This window comes from Vombatus ursinus, unplaced genomic scaffold (assembly GCF_900497805.2).
Source record: "Vombatus ursinus unplaced genomic scaffold, bare-nosed wombat genome assembly UNPS02014820.1, whole genome shotgun sequence".
NCBI lineage: Eukaryota > Metazoa > Chordata > Mammalia > Diprotodontia > Vombatidae > Vombatus > Vombatus ursinus.
This window is the reverse complement of record NW_020954598.1, coordinates 21,793,674-21,813,380: the sequence shown is the minus strand read 5'-3', so window position 1 is coordinate 21,813,380 and position 19,707 is coordinate 21,793,674. Positions and strand designations below refer to the sequence as shown.

Sequence of the window (19,707 nt, the reverse complement as noted above, 5' to 3'; positions counted from 1 at the left end):
TCTTTGCTACAAGAAAATGTGCTGTCACAAACATTCACGTATATATGAGTCATTTCCCTTTATCTTTGACATCTCTGTGGTCAGAACTTAGCACAGTGCCTGGCACATAATTGATGTTTAATAAATGTTTATTCATTGATTGATTTACGTAGTAGTAATATCCCTAATTTGCTCATTCCAGTGTTTAATAGATTATCTCCTCCAGGGTAGGTTGGGATTTGGGGTTGGAATTAGATGGGCTCAAGAGGATCTTTGTTCCTAGACTGGTGTGCTGTGGAAAAGAAATCATTCTAATCTCAGGATGAGAGAAATTGAGATACCAGTAAATTGGACTTTCTCAAAATTGTTTTCCTAGCTGCTGGACTGGACAGGGATAGATCTCTGTTTTGTTGTCTGATAGTTTACTTTTGCTGAAGGGAAGATATGATAAGTCCTTCCTAGCTTATCTTGTGACATGCAGCCTTATGGGGCACACAACTAGAATGGTTAGGAAAAGAGAATCGTGGTCAGTAAGACAAAACAATGGAAATAATAGAATGAAGAGAACAGGAAATATTTTGGATTAAATAAAAGAACTTTCTGACTGAGAACTAGTAGGGTATTAATAACTGCTTTTGAAAAATTGAAATATTACATTATTCAGTCTGTTTTTAAAGGGCTAAAATGAGACCAAGTTATAGGAACAGATCCTCCACTATCAGTTCCATGAACTGGTGACCCTTTGAAATCCTGGGAATAAGAAATGTGAAAGCTCTAGGAAGAGTTGAGTGGGAATATGGTGGAGGGGAAAACATAGTGAAAGTAGGAGTTAGGAGATCTGGGATTTGTATCAGAGCCTTATTCATTCACTGTGAGACATCAAATAGGCCAATTCCTAGGCTTTAGCATTCTCTGTAAAATGATAATGTTTAAAACTCCTTGCTCTATGATTCTCCCACAGCTAAGCTGCATTTAGTCATATGACAAAAATGAGTGGTGTCATATTCACTGTGGATCATCTTCAATAGAGGCAAATACTTGACCCAAATCCAGAATTTGAAAGAAAACAAAAGAACTTTAATTGATAGTTTGAATTATATTGACACAACCCATTTTGGTAAATGTACTCCAGATATGTCTTGAGAAAATCTCATAATGGCATGCTTCTAACATATTTTTTCCTTTACTTTAGGTTGGTATAGAGGCGTTTCAACAAAGAAACCTAATGTAAAGGTAATGAAAATTCCCTTTTGCTTTTTTTTCATGTAAAGATGTTTGTGTTCTATATAAGCAACCTTCTCTTTTCAAAGTGTTGTTGGAAGCATTCTCCTGATGACTATAGTTATCATTCTGCTGACATTATTAGACCACATTCCTCTCTGAATCAACACTGCTAAGATGGTTATTTAAGGGAATGGAAAATGTCAATACGGTCACAGCTGTAGAACATGTGTATTTTTTTTCCAAAGAAAAAAACCAGTTGGTAAGTGTGACAGATCTTGCTGTGAGCAGTTTGAACCACTTAAAAATTGCAATTGACAAATTCACAGGCATGAACTTCTGAGACAATACAATTTGACAGATTTTTAAAATGGAAAAAATTTAAATAATTTTATTAAAATTATCATCTCTTCTGAGACATAGTCTCTTGAAAAAACCATGAAACCTTTTCATTTTATTTAGAAAAGTCCTCATTTCTTAACACTGTATCTTCCAAGCATGTCTATTCCATTAAGAATTAGTATGAATTTTAGCAAACAAATAGTACTTCTGAACCACTAATATAAGTGCACTGATAACCATTCCCTCATTTTACATCATAGTAAGAAGTTTCCTTCCTCTCACATTCTAACTCATCCTGCATTTTAAGTCATGGTTATTTAATTTATGGCTTTCTTGTTCAGAAGCTATTTGCCTACTGTTTGGTATAATATCCTTTTTCATTTAAAAAGAGAGCCAGATTGTTGTGTTTAATTTTTAAAAGCAAATTCTACTCAGAATTGTAACCATTAATCAGTACAACAGAATGTGTATTCTGACAATAGTTTCCAAGGGAATCGGCATGGGAAAAAATCCTTACATTTCTAATCTTTACAGCAGATTTTACCCATCATTTCTAAATTACACAATCACCTATTCATTGCTTCTCTAATTAAAGTTCACAGAGGAGAGGCATCTCTGAATAGAGAGTTAGCTTTGGAACCAGAAAGACCAGAATTCAAGTTCCTTTTCTGACACATGCAGACTATGTCCCTCTGTGTTCCAGGCAACTCTCTAAGACCTAAAGGTGCTGACCTGGATTGGTAGAGGGCATTTCCTCACCCAGGATTACTTTATACCAGTGAAATCACAGGTTCCAATTTACCCATACCCACCAAAAAAAAAAAAAAGCTAATGAAGGAACAAGTTTCTCTTAGAGATTTCATAAGTATTTGTTTGTTTTAAAAAGACAGAATAGAATGAAATTGAGTTTATTGTCAGTCAGATGATGCTTTAATTTTGCTAGTAATATTTAGCATCCTGGATTCCAGATACAATGCATAATTAGGGATTAAAGCAGGTCTTTTGTGAACATTTGAAACCGCTGTGTTTTTGTAGTTATGACCTCATGTGTACATGGTTTTGAAAACTTCTGAAAAATGAAATATTAAGCATTTTATGGTCATTGCATGTCATTTGCATGGTATTAACAATGGTGTGTTGTTATTGCCATGCCAGCTGATATATAAGCTCAAAGATGATTCTGCCGCTATATACAAATAGTTTATAGATTTAAGAAAAGGCAACAAAGATGGAGATATATGAATAGATTGACATTTAATATGAATATATGACAAAGATTTTTTTTTAGTTTTGCTTTTTTAAGTTACATTTAAAAAATAAATTCTTGTTGGTAAAGAAAATAATGCATCTGCAAAGGAGCTGAAGACTAAGGTAAGGGAAATGACGACTTAAGTAAAGGGATGAAAGTGAAAGTTTTCAGATCTAAGTAGTAAGAAATTATTTGTGAGGAGAAAAGTAAAAGTGAGAATGAAAGACTAAAGGCCTCCACTGACAGTCGAGTCCCTGAGGGAAAGAGATGAAAGTGACAGATAGTCAAGCTACTTATGGTTAAAAAAAAACATACCAAGAGAAAAGCAAACACCTCAGAAGAAAGGGAAACCTCAGCCTAGCTATCAGTGATATTATAGAAAGAAAGGAAGGAAGGAAGGAAAGAGGGAAAGAAAGAAGGAAGGAGGGAAAGATGGAAGGAAGGAGGGAAACGAAGGAAGGGAGGGAGGAAAGAAGGAAGGAAGAAAGGAAAGATTCTTCACTTCCTCAAAAGAAAGAAATTACTGAAGGACAAAAGCGAAACTGAGAGACTTAAAATGCATTACACCAGAAGAGTACACCCTTGGGTTTCATTGAGAATTAAATGAAAAGCCTTTCCATCCTTCCTCATCTGAAAGAAAGGACTAAAACTGAAGCTGATGACAGAAGAGGAGAACATTGGTGTCTGTGGCTAAAGAAGAGCCCCAGTGAAAGATCACTGAGTTGGCTAAAACGAAACAAAACACCTGTAAGTGAAGGGCATGCTTGTTGATTAAGAAGTGGCCAAATAAGTTGTGGTATATGAATGTAATGGAATCCTATTGTATTGTAAGAAACGAGGAAATTGATAATTTCAAAAAGACAAGGAAAGACATATGAACAGATGTAGAGAGAAGTAAATTGAATCAGAAGAATGATTTATACTATAATATCAATATTATAAAAATGAACAATTTTGAGGACTTTCATAAACTGATAAAGAATGAAATGAACAAAACCAGCAGAACAATTTATACCATAACAACTGATGTGTAAAAACAGACCACACTGAGAGCTGTTAGAACCATAATGAGTACAATGACCCATTCATGATTTCAGAGGACCTATGATGAAACATACTATGCATTACAGAGAGATGATGAATTTAGGGTTCAGATTAAGACATAGGGATATATACATATACAAATGCATTTATATATGTATTTGCATGCAGACATTGAGGGAACTTGACTTGACTATGCTTATTTGTGACAAGAATTTGGTTTTTTTTTAATGAGGCTAGGGGTTAGAAGGGAGAAAAATATATCTCAGTTAAGTTTTTAAAATACAGAGTTGGAGGAGGTTGGTACAGTTGTGAAATGTTATACGTATGTTCAGATGTGGTCATTGCATCATCAGTTTTACTTAACTGTTTTTCATTATTACAATAGTCCTTTCACAAAGTGGCAACAATCAACTATTTCATAATGTAAAAGCAAAAAAAAATAAATCTGTAAAACTTTTTCTAAGCTAATAAATAAAGATTAAATACTGAAAGCAAGTAAGTGAAGCAAGAGGAAAAAAAAATTTCTTAAATACAAGCTTGTAAGTACCACTTGCTTCTGCTATATAAAGAGAATTACCTAGGCTGGTTTGCTGTTTTGTAGGAGCTTATGATCTGAGATGGTTTCTTCCTGAATAATCACTGCTATTTCTTAACCTAATCTCTCCTTAAGTCTTCTGGACCCAGATTTATTAGTGCTACGTTAAAAAAAAATCCTTGGTTCTGGAGTCTATCTGGAGCACCTAGATTTGGAGAAATCCCTCAAAATATATTGAATTTCTTTGCCATTTGAGGGCCTTTGACAAAATGTTTTATGTTTTAAAACACACTGTTTTAGGAGATAAACTGCTCCCAGAAAAACAATTTCAGATAGAGAAGCTGGATTTGAATCTTAGCTCTCCTGCTTACTACCCTGAGCAAAACACTTAACCCTCCTGGGCCTCAGTTTCCTCATCTGTAAAATAATAGAATTTGACTAGATAACATTTAAGGACCCTTTTACATTTAACTCTTTAACCCTATTTTTCTAAGCCTTTTGGAGGGCCCTTGTTAATGGAAGATAAGATGGATAATCTGTTAGAGCCTTTTGTTTTCTCCCTGTGAAAATATGAACCTGTTTCCAAACCAGCCCCAATATGGCTTAGCCTCACCACTGAGTCTTGTTCCAACAAGGAAGGAATTTTCTGGAGACCTTGTCTTACTTCTCTTCTCCTTGTTTCCCTTCCCTACCCAGCCCTTTTCCTAATGCTCTTCTTTACCGACTTTGGGTCTTTCCTAATGCAAAGAAAATTTTCACTTTAGTACTAAGTAATATTCTTGCATTATTATCAAAAGTATGAAGTTTATGAAATATTGCTGAGTTTCAGCGTACTTTTTCAACTTATAAAAAGAGGAACAGTAAAAAGCATTTATGTGTATATCACCATGAGTACATTGATATTGATGAAGTACATATACAAAAATAACATTTATATGATGCTTGGTCAGAAAGCATTGGCTAAGTATCAGGGACCAGAAGACCTGTGTCCTAGGTTTTAGGTGGGATTTCTTATTGTATTTTATAGATGGAATGACAAAAATGTTTTAGATTTCTCCCTTTCCAAAACATTTGATTTAATAGAATTGAAATACCAGCAAAAACTGGTATTGTTTTTCTAATTATATGCCACCCACAGATAATGTCACATTCATATAAGTTCATTAGGAACAATAGGAACTATCTTTAGCATATACTGTTTATAAATAATTTGTTATATAAGTTAGGGGTGCTCGTTTTGTGGTTTATGGACAAATTTTTGGGTAGTTTTTCATGTGTTGTTTTTCGTTCCTGGCTATATTCAGTTCAGTATTTCTACAGCTAACACATGGCAGGTCATGTAGTAAATACCCAATATTTTTTGGGTGGATGAATAGTCTTAAAACCAGAAAGAATGTAGTCACTATTCTATCTTGAGAAAAAAAGACTTAATATGTATTCACTATTAAATGTGTTATATTGTATAATTATGTGGTCATTGCTCATTATGTGGCTGATTTAATTCTAAAGGCAAGATAAAGTGTGATGACTAAACTCCAAAAACAAATACCCTTATGGTTTCACTTCTATCTTGGTAGATATTGCTGTGTTGTACTATATTCTGTTTCAGGGATTAGAGTTGCATTTGTACCTACTTGCCACTTTATGGATACCATATTAGATAGTGGCTACATTTATCTTATGGTTATTAGTACTAAGGCAAGGAGCTGACATGATGTTCATTTTCCTTTTAAGCATGGTGTTGAATCATTTTCTTCAAACTGTTGACTATAGCCAATGCTGAATACCTTTTATTAATAAAATAGTCCTTTTTCTTGTAGTATTTCTTTGATTACTTTTATTTCTTAAAGTAATTTTTTGGACTTTATTAAAAAAAACATTTTCTTGATTGCATATGAGTATGTATATATTCACTACATGCTTCTTGTGCCTCTGAGAATTTCAACAAGGGGTTCTCTGTTCTAAGAGCAGATATGTTTCGTGGATGATGAGCAATTAATTAAGCTGATCTAGTTAAGTCTTGAGCCCCCAGAAAAGAGCCAAATCAGGAATAAATCAGGGATGGGCCAAAGATGACAAGAAATAGAAAAGGGAAAGCATTTTGTGATTTGGTACATCTGTTGTTTTGGGATTATCTGTTCCTCTTCTACTATCTATCTATATCTATCTATTCATCTGAGATATACATATATATGTAATATATATGTGTGTGTGTGTATATGTGTGTGTATATATATATATACACATATATGTATATAAAATCCCACCCTGATTTATTCCTGGTTTGGCTCTTTTCTGATGGCTCAAGAACCAACTAGATCATCTTGAGTAACTGATATATATAGACACACAAATATACATATATACATTATATATAACACACATATATAATATGTATATGAAATGACAAACATATGTAATTCAGGTTTGACTGTATTGAATGAAATTAGACCACAAATGGATTAGAAAGTCACTACTTTAACCTATCTTCTTTATTTGCTGTATATTCTTGGCACTTTTACAAATATTTATATGTACTGCTTTTTGTTAAATATGAAGAAAGAAAAAATTATGTGAAGTTTGAGGTGCTGTATTGGATAAGTTAAATATTGGCCAATTTTTTCACTTTTACTTGAAAACTTAAAAAGCAATATGCTGCTAATATATATATCTTATACAAAATAGATATTTTGCCTTTGTGAAAAATCCTCAATGTGAACTTTTCTACAGTGACCATTTCTGATTTAATAAAAAGATTAACTTTGGCTCTCCTCCAAAAAAAATAAAGAAAAGAAAAGCTGCTGATGAATGAATGCAAAGGCTAATGCTTTGTGGGAATATCTTTAATCAAAGGAATATTGATCACTCCGTTTGATTCCATCTGTTCCTTTTCCAAAAAGAATTTACTTGCTCTGAAATAAGATATGACTCTATAGCTGAGGCTTTAAAAAAAATGAACCTTTTTTATTAGCATGGAAGGGATATTGCGCTGACACAGGTAATCACTGCCTTAGCAAAGATATACCTGTGTACCATGTGCCCAAGAGTGCCTTTGGTGAAGGTCATTCTGGATGAAGTGGAACCCTGGTGAAAGGCTTTCTTTCAGTCTGTGGTTTGTCTCTGCTTCATTGCCTCTGGCTCATTCAAACTTGTATTTAAGGGATAAAATAAGTGGGAGAAAGGAGATGTCAGTTTGATGTTCCCTCCATCTCAATGAAGAACAATTTTAAAAGAAACATGTAAACCATTTTATCTTACTTTCTACAAAAGGAGATAATTTGCCTTGAAGAAATCAGAATAGAACCATGTGTAATAATTTATGGAGTTTTTGGGAATAAAATGACACAAATTCATTTGTTTTTACAGTTCCTTGTACTCAGGTAATATCTAATTCTTACTGAACATTTCTTAGTAATATTCAGATATTAGTGGATGATTATAATATGCGTGTATAAAAATTTATATAGAGTTTTATATATTTATATGTAATCTGGGGTTCCTGGGTTCCCTGCTCAGTACTGTTCCTATGGAGACATCAGATTCTGGAGATGAAGAGTACACTGTACTCTAGAATTCACCAATTTTTGATGACTCTTTGAATTTGGCTTTTAAGATGAAGAAGCCAGAAGAATTTGGTCATTCATCTTTTACCACAGAGAAGGAATTGCCGCTGGCAAGGTAGAGTAATGTCTGATTTCTAGATGCTATCTCCCTTGCCTCTCTCCTCCAGGATTCTAGTGGATCTGGCAGCAGGATGGTAGCATTCAAAACTGATGAGATGCTCACTACCAGCCCCACACTGTTTTTTACTTCACTAGAGAAAGAAGAGAAGAAAGGCTAGACTGAGGCCTTAACCACTTCTGCAATCCCCACAGTGGGAACCCAGATGGTTAGAGCTTATTTGTGCTGCTTATTCTCATATCAGTTTCCTATTTACCCTTCACATTGCCTTGTATGTCCTATATCTGATTGTATACAAAAGAAAACCAGAAGCTGCCATATCCTTGTCTGATAGGATTAAAGAGGGCAACAGGCAAAATTGGTAAGAGTGTTTGATCTTCTAAAGAGAGAAGACTCTCATGCCCTCTTCATGGTCAAGGTATAAAGAGGGGTTAAGAAAAGACACATACATGTACATATATGTGTAGGCGTATATACATACAAACATATACGTGTGTGTATATGCATATAGAAATATATGTGTATATACATATACACATACATCTAGATACACACATTTTCCTAAATTTTTTTTTCCAATTTCTTATGGTATAGAGAGATTTTGACCCTGGGGCCAAAATCACCTGGCTGAGTAAGAGGATGCATAGGAGCCCAGATCCCCAGTCATCACCTTAAAACAGCTAGAAATGTGCCCCAAAAACTGAGATAAAAAACAAATCCCCAAATCTGGTAGGAAATAAATGTCAAAAAAGGAAAGAAATACTCTCATTTGTGCAATGGGCTCTTTCTCTGTCTCTTTTTAATTAATTACTTCCTCCTCCTGATTCATAACTAAGGATGTTCAAGAATGTGTCCATGATCCCTTCCCCCCACTTCTTCCTTGGAAGAGCTTGTTTACTTCATTCCCTGTTACTTTCAATCCATCTTTTGTTTAGTTGTAAATTAATTTTTTTTCTTTTAAAATGCATTTTTTTCTCCCTTGCACCCTGTCCACCAAAGAGACAAAAAAAAGAAAAGAAAGACAAAACTCTTCTTACAAATATTTGCCATTAAGTGAAACAAATTCTTGTGTTGGCTATGTCCATAATTGTATGTTGTATCATGCACATTGATTGAGTCCATCAGCTCTCTGTTGGGAGGTGAGTAACATTCTTCCTCATCAGTGCTCTGGAATCACGATTGGTCATTGTGTTGATCAGAGATCTTAAGTGTTTTAAAGTGATTCTTTTTTTTACAATGCTGTTATTATTGTAGAAATTGTTCTCATTCTTCTTAGGTCATTCTGCATAATTTCTTATACATCTTCCCAGGTTTCTCTTAAATTACCCTTTTAATCATTTCTACTGGCACAGGGTTATTTCTAATGACCAATCGATCCATATTATCATTGTCAGATTAGTCACCAACTATCAGAGTTTGAAGTCATGTTCAGAAGTCATCTATCTCAACTCACACCTGAATAAGATTCATTTTCATCAGATACTTAATAAGAGTTCTTCCAGTCTTTGCTTGGAGTTCTCTGGTAAGAGAAAACCCACTGCATACATAGGTAATCCATTTTAATTTTTGATAGCTCTAATCGTTAGGAAATGTTTCCTTATCTCAAGCCCAAATCTGTCTTTGCCATGTCTACTAGTTCTTCCTAGCTCTGCCTTCTGGGTCAAGTAGACCAATGCCAGTCATACTTGAATTACATGAAGGTAGTCATCATATTCTCCCTGTATCTTTTCTTTTCTATCCTTTCACATCCCACAGAAAAGCCACTTAATCTCTCAGTTCCACAGGTAACTAAATTAGAGGAAGGTGGTGAATCAGATGAAGAGAACCTGCACATTTATAGTTCCCTATAACCAATCACATCGCAGGTCTAGGACAAAAGAAAAAAATCTCTCTATCAGATTGTGAACTTCATTGGAGCACGGACCCTGTCTTAATCATCATTGTTTCTTCCCTACTGGCTAGCTTGTAGAGGGTGGTATAGTTGAAAGAGTGCTAGATTTGGGATCAGTAGACCTAAATATGTAATCTTGGCTCTCATACTTGCCAGTAGACTGTAAGTCACAACCAAAACTTCTACGCTTTGGTTGTTGGAGCTTTTTTCCCTGTAAAATGGAATAACCCTTATTCTCCCCATCTCATGTGGATATAAAGAAAACAAAAAATTTGTCTTTGCATCCTCAGGGCCCAGCTCAGTACCTTATACATAATAAATGCTTAATCCTTATTGAGTTAAATGCTTTATAAACCTTAAAGAAGTATATAAATAGGATTTGTTTTTAATATGTTTTTTTTTCATATAGCAAGTACTCAGTAAATGTGGTTGAATGAATACTATCAGCCCTGAACTCAATTCTACAGATCAATGATAGCTGGATACATCTAATATTCATAATGCCAGCAGTTAAGATAATTTGTAGAGTTTAAAAGCTTTCTGATTCTTAACATCCTCTCTACTTGTTTCTGCCCCTCCACCACTCTTTTTTTAGAATAGTATTTTATTTTTTCCCAATTACACAGTAAGACAATTTTTAGCATTCATTTTTACAAGATTTTGAGTTCCAAATTTTTCTCCCTCCCTCTCCTCACCTCTCCAGAAAATGGTAGGCAATTTGATATGTTATACATATGCTATCATCTAAAACATATTTCCATATTGGTCACAGTTGTGAAAGAAGAAACAGATCAAAAGGGGGAAAAACACAAAAAAGAATAAAGTAAGTGAAAAAGTATTCTTTAATCTGCATTCAGAGTCCATCAGTTCTTTATCTGGATGTAGATAGCATTTTCCTTAGTGAGTCCTTTGTACTTGTCTTAAATCATTGTGTTGCTGAGAACAGCTCAGCCATTCATAGTTGATCATCACATGATGTTACTGATACTGTGTGCAATGTTTTCCTGTTTCTTCTCATTTCACTTTGCATTAGTCCATACAAGTCTTTCCATATTTTTCTGAAATCTACTTGTTTATTATTTTTTATTGCACTATAGTATTCCATTACATTCATATACTATGACTTGTTCTCCAATTGATGGGCATCCCTTCAGTTTCCAATATCTTGCCACCATGGAAAGGGCTGCTATAAATATTTTTGCACATGTATGTTCTTTCCCCTTTTTATGATCTCTTTGGAATACAGACCTAGTAATGGTATTGCTGGATCAAAGGGCATTCACAGTTTGGTTGCCCTTTGGGCATAGTTCTAATTTGTTCTCCAGAATGGTTAGATCACTTCACAACTCCACCATCAGTGCATTAGTGTTGCAATTTTCCCACATCCTCTCCAACAGTTATCATTTTCCTTTTCTGTCATATTAGCCAATCTGATAGGTATGAGGTGGTACCTCAGAGTTGCTTTAATTTGCATTTCTCTAATCAAAAATGATTTAGAGCACTTCTTCCTATGCCTATAGATAGCTTTGATTTCTTCATCTGAAAACTGCCTATTCATATCCTTTGTCCATTTATCAATTGAGGAAAGGCTTGTATTCTTATAAATTTGACTCAGTTCTCTATATATTTCAGAAATGAGGCCTTTATCAGAGACACTTGCTATAAAGATTGTTTCCCAGCTTTCTGCCTTCCTTCTAATCTTGGTTGCATTGGTTTTATTTGTGCAAAAGTTTCTTAATTTAATACAACCAAAATTATTTTAAATTTCATAATGTTCTCTATCTCATTTGGTCACGAGCCTGTAACTCACTTAATTTTTCATATAAGAATTTGGATGCAATACCATTTGGTACATGTGTATTTAGTATTGATATTACTTTATTGTCTATGGTATCTTTTAGCAAGGTGTAGTTTTCTGCCTTATATCTTTTAATTAGATCTGGTTTTGCTTTTGCTTTCTCTGAGATTAGGATTGCCACCTCTGCTTATAATATATTCTGCTCCAGCCCTTTACCTTTACTCTTTGTGTCTCTCTGCTTCAAGTGTGTTTTTCTTGTAAAGAACAGATTGCAGGATTCTGTTTTTTGATCCACTCTGCTATACGCTTCCGTTTTATGGGAGAGTTCATCCCATTCACATTTACAGTTATGATTGCCAACTGTGTATTTCCCTCCATCCTGTTTTTCCTCCTGTTTGCCCTCTCTCTCCTTTCACCCTTTCCGTCCTCACCAGTGCTTTGTTTCTGTCTACCACCTCCCCCAGTCTGCTCTCTCTTCTGTTATTCCCCTCCTCCCTTTACTTAATCTCCTCCCCTTTTTTCCTTTCTTTTAAATTTGAGCTCTACTCTCTGGGTGGAAGGGGCTCTGTCTCAGGCTTCTTATCCTGGTGGCCCACAGGGGACCCTTGTGTCTGATGCTGTGCTGAGGGAGTAGGCTGAGGGGTGACTAGCATTGCTGGAAGCCATAGGGGTCTGGCAGCTTACCTTGTGCTAAGCAGTATCTGGCATGTGCTGAGGCCAGCGGGGTGTTTCTGGGTTTCCCCAGGGATACATTGAAGAATGGGTGGTCTGGCCCCTGGAGGTTGCCTGGTTTGCCCCAGGCTATGCTGAAGCACATAATAGTTCTCAGAACTGGAGAATGGCCCATTCCTCTGGCTAAGTTGAGGCACTTGGGAGGCAGGTTGGGGGGGGGTGGTCAGGGTCCTGGTGTTGCCGTTTGCCTGCTCCACCACACTGGGGCTCAGGCTCTACTGCTGGCTTACTGGGAGGCTTCCTGTCCCAGACTGCACTTCCCTTTTACCCAAGTGAGACAGACTTTTCTTGCTTCCAAGTTTATTGGGCTAAAAGCTTGTTTCACCCCATCTTTTTGCTTGTTCTCCTGTTCCAGGATTTGTTTTGGAGCACTATTTTATGGTTGTTTGGAGGTGAATATGGGGGAGTTATGGGGATTTACTGGTTACTCCACTCTCTTGGCTCCCTTTCACCACTCTTACTGAAGAAATGGAGGGAGAGGTGGCCAACATAGCTGCTTAAATGGAAGGTAGACCATCCCATTCCCACATACCTAATCCATCAAAGCCCAGATGAGGCAAAATTAATTGATGATCATGGAAGCCACTGAGAAACTGCAGCAACTTCTTCCACCTGAGAAATACAAACACAAAAATTGGCCAGGAGCCTACAGGAAATCAGGCAGAGTGCTACCAGTGAAGCAAGTGCCAGTGTAGGCAAACAAGCCCACAACCTCCCAGTATGACCAGTACTAGGTCAAAAATGTGTATAGCCTGCAAGCTTCTCTGTCCAGAGCCAACAAGAGTGGATGACTTCCTGAAAAAAACCCCAGGGTGATCAGAAAGCCCTAGGGAAACCCCAGAGAATAACAGTGACCAGAGCAGTTCAGTTACACTAAGAAAGAAAGTTGGGGTTCCATGGTCCCTGATACTCTTTTGTGAGATACTATAGAGGGCTTTGAAGATCCAGTGCTCTCAACCTCAAAGACTGGGGATGGAGAGGACTCCAGGAGGTGGAGGTCAGCACAGGAAGCCAGAGGACCCAGGATGAGGACCAAGCAGCACCAACTACCTTCACTAAAGGGGGGGGGGGGCAGGAATGGAGCTTGTCCCTAGAACAAAGTCTTATTTCAGGAACTAAAGCTGAAGAAATGAGTAAATAAAACACCAATTAGTATGCAAATGTAGCTCTAGAGATACCCAAAAGTACCCTTGAAAAGGAGAAAGTAACTATAACAATTGCAAGAAGAGACTCAAAGGAAAAATAGATTTTCCACAGACAGAATGAATACCTAGAAAAAATGAAGCAAGAGATTAAAAAATGAAATGAAACTCTCCAGCAAAGAATTAGAAGGAGCTTAAGTACTTACATAGTTTTAGGCAAAGTGGACTCCCCAAAAAGTAGAATAGACCAAAGAGAAATCAATGATTCCATGAGAAAACAAGAAATATTAGAACAAAATTAAAAGATTGAAAAACAGAATGAAATATAAGATATCTGATATCCAAATAGATCCAAGAGAAATACTTAAAAAAATCATCGGACTCCCTTAAAACCATGATATTGAGAAAAAAAAACCTTGGACATTAATTCAAAAAATCAAAAATATAAACTACCCAAATCTATTAGATCCAGAGGACATAGTTAAGGTAGAAACAGTCTACTGATCACATTCTGAAAGAAACTCCAAAAGGAGAAATCCCAGAAATGCCATAACCAAGCTCCAAAGCTCTCACATCATAGAAAAAAATATTGCAGGCATCCAGAAAGGAGTTCAAGTACCAAGGAACCACAGTCAGGATCATACAGGACCTGGCAGCTTTTACTATAAATGAGGTGATATCTTGGAATACTATATTCTAAAAGGCAAAATTTATAGACATATCCAAAGAATAACATACCTTGTAAAACTGAATTTACTTCTACAAGAGTAAGTGAGCATCTTTGAATGGAATAGAGAAGTTTCAAGTGTTTCTGATGAAAAGACCAGAGTTGAGTAGGAACTTTGAAATGCAAGCACAAAAGTTCATAGGCACATAGAAAAGTAACTTTATTTGAGCATTTAAAAGGAGGTGTATGATGACATAGTGCTAGCATCCCCATAGGGGGAGAAGAAACAAGTATCCCTTCAAAACTTAAATGTCTTCAAAGGATATTGAAGGAGTTAAATAAGAAAAAATAAGAGGACCTGGGAATGGATTGGTTCTATTATGAGAGCTTTAAAGGGAAAAAGAAAGAAGGGGAAAAAAAGAAGGGAAAAAGGAACACATTACTGTAGAAAAGAGGAAGAAGATAGTAGAACTTGGTATTTCTCAAAATTTGGGTGCATGAGAAGAAGGATATACAAACATGGAAGAAGGATAAGAGGAACATCCCGCTTACGTGAAATAGCTAAGGAGTGTTGAACACACACATTTTGGTATAGAACATATCAAAATCAACAGGTAAACATGGGAATATGTTTATATGGAGCATTAAGAGGGAAGGAATAGTCACAAGCAAAACAAACTTCCTGATCCTGAAGAAAAAGATAAAAGGGGAAAAAAAGTAAAGAACTGGCATCTAAATAGATGTCCATTAATTGAGGGATAGCTGAACAAACTGTGATATATGAATGTAGTGGAATATTATTGCTCAATAAAAAAATGGTGAGATGATTCCAGGGAATCCTAAGTAGTATGAACTAATGCAGAGAATAATTTACACAAGGTCAACAACACTATAAAGAACTACTTTGAAAGGCTTAAGAACTCTGGTCAGTTCATTTACTGACCATGTCTCCAAAATAAAAAGTGCGCAGCAGAGAACAAAAGGAAACTTACAAGGAAGCAAAGAAAAAATGGACAGCTCTGAATGCGATGTGTAGTATTTATTATATAGACTTTCTTGAAATGGAAGTTTATTGCTGTATATTTTGAATCCTTTCTTACTTTCTGCTTTGCACCTGACAATGCTTTTTTCTTTTCTTATTGTGTATTTAAGTTTTAGCATTTAAGTTTAAAATAAGTTAATAAAAAGATGTAAAGTACATGTAGAGAACTTGCTATGAGATTCAGTCAATCCAGACCATCCCAAGAGCTTTTAAGTTTTTTTTCATTTTAAATTTAACAAACACCAAAAAATTTCCATTTACAAAATGGAACAGGTAGTTGAATTTCTGTTGCACACACCTTGCTTTTTTAAAAAGTAGATAATATATTCAACACACTTTTTCAAAACTGCACTCTTTGTATTTTCTTCTAACTGTCTTCTATTCTGTGCCTTTAAAAAATTCTCTAATTACCTCCCTTTTCTTTCTTTTCTCCTTTTTTTGGGACAACACTATTGCTAGCTTCCTCTCCCCTCAACCCATTCCAAATAAAGAAAAACAATCCTTTTAACAAATAAGCATAGTCAAGCAAAACAAATCCACATATTGGCCAGCTCCAAAAATGTATGCTCATTTAGTACCTTGGATTCATCACCTCTCTGGAAAGAACATTTTTAAACAGGACTTAAGGATAAAACAAATGTGAAATGGCTGTATTCTCATTTGCAAAAATCCTATTTGGACTTCATTCTTGGTGTACTATGTGAAGAAATAGCACTAGTACATAAGACATGATCCTTACCATCATGGACCTCATAATCTAGTTGGATGTATATGACTCTCAAACAAATTTTAATTTAAGATCAGAATTGTTTTAGGCTAATAATTAAAGTGCTGTATTCAGAATTTGTGTATATTACACAAATTCAATAAAGTTTAGTAGAAATGATTGTGTCAGACCATCAGAATTAGAAGAAATTTAAGAGGTTTATGTCTTTGTCTATGTCTTTTGATTTATGTATGAGGAAACTTAAAACCATGGTTCAAACCTTGTTGCCAAAGTGTCAGATTCTCTCATGGCTTGGAGTAGAACTAAATCAAGAGAGAATCTGGTGGGTTTGGTTTATTGATTTTGGATAAACTTTCCAAAGGGCAGAACTAAACTGGATCTTAAATTTTCCTTCTGTCCCTCAGGTTAAAATAAGGCATGTTTTACTCTCTGGGATAAGGCTGGATTGTTGGGTCACATAGACTCACTCGCTCATCCTTCTTTCCCCCACACATATGAAAAGAAAGCTCTCTGCTTGGGGTAGAGTTGAAAATGGTGACTTATCCCAGTGAGAGTGTAAAAAAAGTGTGTCTGTTCTTGACTGCCAGGGCCCACGTTCCAAAGATGGAGGCAAGAGAAAGAAGTACTTTTCCTTTGTTTTCCCCTCAATCTCACACTTGGATAGGTAAAACATTTACATATGTTATTTTATTGCAGTATTTCATTGTACTATTAGGAAATAGTGAATTAGCATAGTTTTGTGCACATGGTTATGTTTTTACAGATTATCAAGATATGTTAGGAAACATAGCTGCTTCTTCATCTGAAACAAATGATACTTGTTTTTTAAGAGTTGAAAGATTGCTTATAATTTTGGTAATTATTCTGATTACTGCTTATAATAGAAATTTCTTGCTATTGCTTCCTTTCTCTGTTGTAATCTAGACACTGATTATATTTAGCATTACCCCAAACTGTGACTTTATAGTTCCATGGTCAAGGTTGAGTGTATATACTGCATCATTATATTCTTTTTTCTAATAAAATTTCAAATAACATTATGAAATGAACCAATTTTTTGGTGTTCTTTAACTATATCTTGACTTATGATTCATTTTTCAATATGACAAAATATTTTACCATTCAAATATATATAACTATATATTAATTATTAATGTATGATTTCCATAAGTTTTTAAAAAAATCCTAATTTAAAACATTAGGTTTGAGGTGGGTGGATATGTGGATATTACAGGAGTTGGGGAGAGGGTCAGATTGTTGGTAGGTTTGTTTTTTCATTCTAATTTTGCTGCATTGCTAACTTGAAAGCTTTAATTTTAGAAACTAAGTTCAAAGATAGATTTTATACAACCTATAGGAGACCCTAATCTTTTTTTCTTATGTTTAAAACTCTATTAAGGATAAGTTATTCCACATCTGGGAAGGAACTGTTAACCACAATATGGCGGCACCCAATTTATCTGTAATCACTGAGAAATTTAATGTCACAAAAGTTTCTTGAATATTTAATATGTGAAGATACTCTATTGATTGTTAAGGTAGATAAAGATGAACAAAATAATAATCCTTCCCCCACCATCCACCTCCAACAAACTTGCAAGCCAGGAGGAGAAAGGCAAAGGAAGATGTGTCCATCTGGGCTTAAATGACCCCTTAGCAACTTAGATTACAAGTAGGATCCTCTATATCTCTCTTTTAAGCAAACTTCAGTGAATTAAAAAACATTCCAATCCCATCCTCCCACTTTCTAATGACTATGCTCAAAGAGCCCAATGTGTTTAATTAAAGGTGGAGATAATGAATAATACTTTGCTCCTTAGATCAGCTAGATGGCACAGTGGATAGAGTACTGACATGGAGTCAGGAAGACTCATTTTCCTGAGTTCAAATCCAACTTTAGATGCTTACTAGCTGTGTGACCCTGTGCAAGCCACTTAACCCTGCTTGTCTCAGTTTCCTCATCTGTAAATGATCTAGAGAAGGAAATGCTAAACCACTCTAGTATCTTTGCCAAGAAAACCCCAAATGGGGTCATAAAGAATTGGACAAGACTTCAATGACTGAATAATAACAACCACCATGTTCCTCACTAGTCATCATCCTGAAACCCATCAAAAGGAAGAAGCATCTATTACACATTAGAGATGGAACCTTTTCTATACAAAATGGGAAAGCTAGAAATCCATCTTTGGAGAGAACTTCTATGCCATTGTTCTCAAATGTGGATACAGATTTGGAGGACAACAGTATTCCTGCCTTCCATCTCATTTCAGACAGACTGTCATATCTCTTTACCAGGAGCCTCCCCCACCCCCCAAAGATGCCTCCCCCACCCCCCAAAGATGCCTCCCCCTCGAAGCTTACTTTCTTGATTGGTTAGTATCTGGACAGGGCCAGAGTTTGGAGTACACCAACTTTTCCCCTAAGATGGGAAAAACATCTAGGATGGTAGGGATTATTTATAGATAAAAGTACCATCAATCAAACTAATTTCTTCAGCATAATTTAAGCATGAAAATACCAACCAACCCTAGCTCATTAGTTCTAAAATGTGCTCAAACACCTGTTATGGCTACAACTAGCAAAAGGTTTAAAAGCAATAGTCTTTCTATTTATGCTCTGTGGAGGAAAGACACAAGAAGCTTTAGGAGAAGGGTACGAGAAAAATGAAGTGGTTTTTTTTCCCTTCCACCCTCATCCTTCTGGAGTTATCTTTCTGCTGAAAGAGAGAAAGACTAAAAACAAATCATCAGCTTGGGTACAATGATAACTGCTGCTGCTTCTACTGCTATTGCTACTACTGCTACTGCTACTATTGGTACTACTGCTGCTGCTGCTGCTGCTGCTACTATTACTACTACTGCTGCTACTACTACTACTACTACTACCAGCTAGCATTTATGTATCACTTTAAGGTTTGCGTAGTGCTTTAGAAATATTATTTCATTTTATCATCACAACAACTCTGGGAGGTAGGTGCTATTATTTTCCCCATTTTACAAATAAGAAAACTTGGGTTGACAGAGGTTAAATGACTTGACCAAGGTCTTATAGCTGGGAGATACCTAAGGCTGTATTTGAACTCAGGACTTCTTGACGATAGCTCCATTGATAGAGCTGCTTCTGTCCAGCTGCCTGTGAGCTAGGAAGGAAGCCAAAGGAGCTTTAATATCAAGTAAAACCACATAGCCAGGCTAAGGGAAAATTGTTGTTGTTCACTTGTTTCAGTTGTGTCTGACTCTTTGTGACCCCATTTGAGATTTTCTTGGCAAAGATACTGGAGTGGTTTGCCATTTCCCTCTCCAGCTCATTTTATGGATAAGGAAACTAAAGCAAACAGGGTGAAGTGACTTGCCCAGAGTCACACAGCTAGTCAGTGTCTGAAGCCAGATTTGAACTCAAAAGATGAGTCTTCCTGATGCTGGGCCCAGCCCTCTATCCTATGTGCCACCTGGCTGTCCTATGGAAAGATAGTGACAGTGAATCAAACAGATGAAAGAAACTGCCAAAGAAATTCGCAGTTTGAAGACATAAGAGAGAAAAAAGGCCACGATTCTCAAGAGCTGAGAGCCAAGGAGAGAAATAATAAATTATACCTGGTAAATTATTTTTTAAAAATCTTATTACTGTGGATCATCTTTTTAGCATAATGCTTAG

At 35.8% G+C, this 19,707-nt stretch overlaps 1 protein-coding gene across 1 annotated transcript in view; it reads left to right on the top strand.

The window, feature by feature from the left end:
* DOCK3 (dedicator of cytokinesis 3) overlaps positions 1-19,707 on the top strand; it is a 392,714-nt gene that overhangs the window by 26,559 nt on the left and 346,448 nt on the right. Inside the window, exon 3 of the mRNA XM_027837282.1 lies at positions 1,172-1,212. Coding sequence (XP_027693083.1) covers positions 1,172-1,212 — 41 coding nt within the window. The remainder of the gene's footprint in view (positions 1-1,171; positions 1,213-19,707) is intronic.